Genomic DNA, 3737 nt, shown 5'->3' on the forward strand with positions numbered 1-3737 from the left:
GTTGGTTCTCAGAGAGGAGAAACTCTGTGTGACCATGCATACTCAAGACCAAATTGACTCCATATTGTTTGCCAAGTGCTAACTGTATGCGGAACAACACAGAAGAAAAAAAATGCATTATCATCAAGTTGTGTTTGTGCAAGGGGTCGCAGCCAACACCACGGCGGCGCGCATGTAGGCGATACGCGAGAAGGCCGAACGCGCCACCGACGATGAAGAAGAGGATGACCATGTGGCAGAGGCGACGACCGTAGCTATGGCTTGGGCCTCCTGCCTAAGGAGGAGGACCTATGCCAGGTGCAGAGGACTCACCGAAGGTTCGCCACAAGAGATCGTGACCGTCGGGAGCGTGATGTGGCGGAAGCATCCGCTGTGTGGCAGGCGATGTCGATCGTCGTGGCGGCGTTGCACGACGTGGTATAGGTCGCGACGACGGCGATGGAGGAGGTGGAGCGGGTCTCGAAGGAGGAGAGTAGGAAGCACTGGACGGCCGAGCTCGGCGCCACCTTGGTACGCTGCCAAGCAACGTTGCCAGGAACAAGCCATCTAGGCTACACCGGCTGCCATCGACATGGACATCCTCGGCGACAGGGAGGAGTAGACCCTGGTCTTTTAGGGAGGAAAAGAGAGGACGCGTTTGCTGGTTGAGCCGACGCATCAACATCTCAAATTTGAATCACAAATAGATCGACCTACGCGAGTCGTTCCATTTACATCGCACCGCTAGCGAGGTCTGTCCATACCAGACCTGGCCATGGGCAGCCCGGCCCGAGCGGCCCGGCCCGACCCGGTCTGAAAAACTCGGGCCTGGGCCGAGAAATGTTGGCCCGACACCCAGGCCGGGCCGGGCCTAGGTAGCCCGAAAACTGAGTTTAACACTACGGCCCGGCCCACGGCCCGACGGGCTTGGTGGGTTTTTGGTCGGGCCGGGCTTGGGCCGATTTTTTTTTGCATCGGGCCTACCTCGGGCCGGCCCGACACATGCCCAGGTATAGTCCATACGACCCATTTTAGATAGCGCAGAACCACTCGGATCGGGCCGCTAATTAAAGATGCCTCAGCCCGCGCAGAAACAGACGAAGAGATGATTCGTCCTAGACCAGGCCAAGATCGACCCGGATTGCCTCCACGCCGGGCTGCGGACATCCACGAGCGCTGCGCCTCCGCCAGACCAAGCGCCGCAGTGATCCGGCGAAACGATTTCCTTCTTCCACTTTCGCCAACACGCGCACACGACGATGTGACCACCACTGTGCATGCATGATACTCCCATACGGATTGATTAGTTTGCCTGATGTTGTTTCTTTTTTGCTGATTGGCATTCGGCAACGGCCTAAACAGTGAGCCAGCATCGAAATGCTGAGGCTGGCCCCGCACGCGTCGGCCAAACAGCTGCTCCTCGTCACCTCCCCCTGCCTCAGCCGCTCACAGGAACGCAACCTGTACGTAACAATTTTAGTAGCGTTCCAAAGTGTACAACACTACTTGAGGTATACTAGAATATTTTTAGAAAAAAAATATCAAACAAATTTCTGATATATGCTCTGATCAAATTCAGACAAATTTCAGATCTTGTCTCAATTTCGTGAAACCTTTAAGAAACAGTTGCAAAAAACATCAAAATCTGTTGGTTTTAGATTTTATTCTCAAACCGAGACTTAAACTTATCTAATTAAAGCCAACAAAGAAAAAGGTAATGAAAAATAATGATCAGCAATGAACAGTGTTCATATTTTTAGAACAAACAAACAAAAACTAGAAAATAATGTCCCCTAATATAAAATATAAAATAGTATCAACTCCATTCCACTAGCTATGCATTCCAAGCGTTTGATTCCATGAGAGAGCGGTCTGAAGTCCTGCTATATGTTCCCATCATGTGACATGTCTTCTTCGCTCCATGGTGAACTGAGATGCGAATAATGTCATGCTGTCGAGATCCGAAGACTAGTAATAGTGGTTCGAATCTTTGTGGCTTTGATGAATTTGCTTGGTGATTCGGAATTCGTAGCAGCGACATGCAATGTGGTGCAAGAACACACGAGAAGTTCAAGATATTACATTTTAGGGCGAAAATCCAATGTATGTGCTTAATTGGTTGTGCCTCATAATGATCTTATTTAAGATATTATATTGTGAGTGAGAATTTTTTTCACGATGAAAACCTATGATCTATGATCTCGAACGATAACAATATGTGTGCACTATTTCATTCTTGGAGGCTACAAGGACTGAAACATTGTAGCGGGGCATTTCTTTTTTAGTTTTTTTTGTCGTGTGTATCTGTACTATTGCGATGTTGCAGATATTGTGTGTAATTGCTATTTTTGTTATATTATATTTCTTTTATCAAAAAAATAATAACAAATAATGAACATCAACTGAACACGGTACGTATTTTAGAACCACGAGAAAAGAAAAACTGGAAAACAAAGTCCCGTCCTATAAAACCTCACACCGCCCTCCACTAGAAGCCAGCTCCACTCCACCAACTCTTCATCGCCCACGCCATTGAACATCAAAGCAGCAACATCAGCTCAGCTCAGTTCATCTCTCAAGTGCCGATGGCCAAATGCAGCAAGATCCGCGACATCGTCTGGCTCAGGCAGACGCTGCGGCAGTGGCGGTCACGCGCCGCGGCCCGAGCGGCGGCGGTGGTGCCGGCGGGCCACGTGGCCGTGTGCGTGGGCGGCGCGTCGCGGCGGTTCGTGGTGCGGGCGACGGACCTGAACCACCCCGTGTTCCGGGAGCTGCTGAGGCAGGCGGAGGAGGAGTTTGGCTTCCCGTCGTCACCAGGTCCCGTCGCGCTTCCATGCTGCGACGAGGACCGCTTCCTGGACGTACTCCGACGCGTCTCCTCCGACGACGAACGCTTCATCCGCCGTTCGTTGGGCTGCCGCGTGCCCCGCGACGCCGCCGCGCGGCCGTTGCTCCAGGGGAAACTCGTATGGTGACGGACCGATCGATCGATCCCATGCACGCAAGCCGTTAGCCGCCCGTGGTGGTTTGATTCCGGCAGCGGCAGCGGCTGTTCTTCCGGACGCGGGCAAAGGCGTAATCATCTCGCCGCGCCCGCCGCAGACCGGCGTGCACAGCAAGCAGCGCGAAACATCGAAGTGAAAGGCGGGCTCCAGCGGTCCAGCCTCGACTACCAAGGTTAATGGCGGCGCCCACAACTGTGAATCGGCGCTCGAGCGCAACTAAAGGCAGGTCGGCTGTAGTGTTTGAGTGCGCAGATAGAAGAATAGAAGATTGTGGCAATTGATTGAAGTAAATTATGATTCTTGAATCAGTATTGGGCTATTGGCAGAACAACTCGCCTGGGACAAAGAATTGTTAAACCGCGTTATAGATTCACTTGTTCCTCGTTAGTCATGTGTTGATCATGTTGCTTTAGATCCCAACTAAATTGTCTTTGCACTTGATTAAGATTGTCATTAGCCTTTTCTGCAGCACGGATAGAATTGCTACAAATGAGGGCTGCAAATAATTCGCATCAAGATTGCCAAAACAATGTTTTGTAAGAATTTCCGGACTACAGATTACACATATTGGTAAATTTGTAGTACATTTTACTGCGATTTTACAAATGCATGATAGAAATGTTTTAGATTGTTAAATCTTGTAAATGAAAATTATGCACGTGAAATGGGAAATGTGTTAAGTGGCATTAATCGTATAGTTTTCGGCATTATATAAACCATTTGGGTTTTGCTCTTCACATTATTAGTGGACAT

General features: G+C 49.9%; 1 protein-coding gene across 1 annotated transcript; it reads left to right on the forward strand.

Moving 5' to 3' along the window:
• Positions 1-2564: 2564 nt before the first annotated feature.
• LOC124670012 (auxin-induced protein 10A5-like) lies at positions 2565-2954 on the forward strand. The gene has a single exon (XM_047206533.1). The coding sequence runs from the start codon at positions 2565-2567 to the stop codon at positions 2952-2954; it is 390 nt and encodes a 129-aa protein (XP_047062489.1).
• Positions 2955-3737: the final 783 nt, after the last annotated feature.

The sequence above is a fragment of the Lolium rigidum genome, chromosome 7 (genome assembly GCF_022539505.1).
Source record: "Lolium rigidum isolate FL_2022 chromosome 7, APGP_CSIRO_Lrig_0.1, whole genome shotgun sequence".
NCBI lineage: Eukaryota > Viridiplantae > Streptophyta > Magnoliopsida > Poales > Poaceae > Lolium > Lolium rigidum.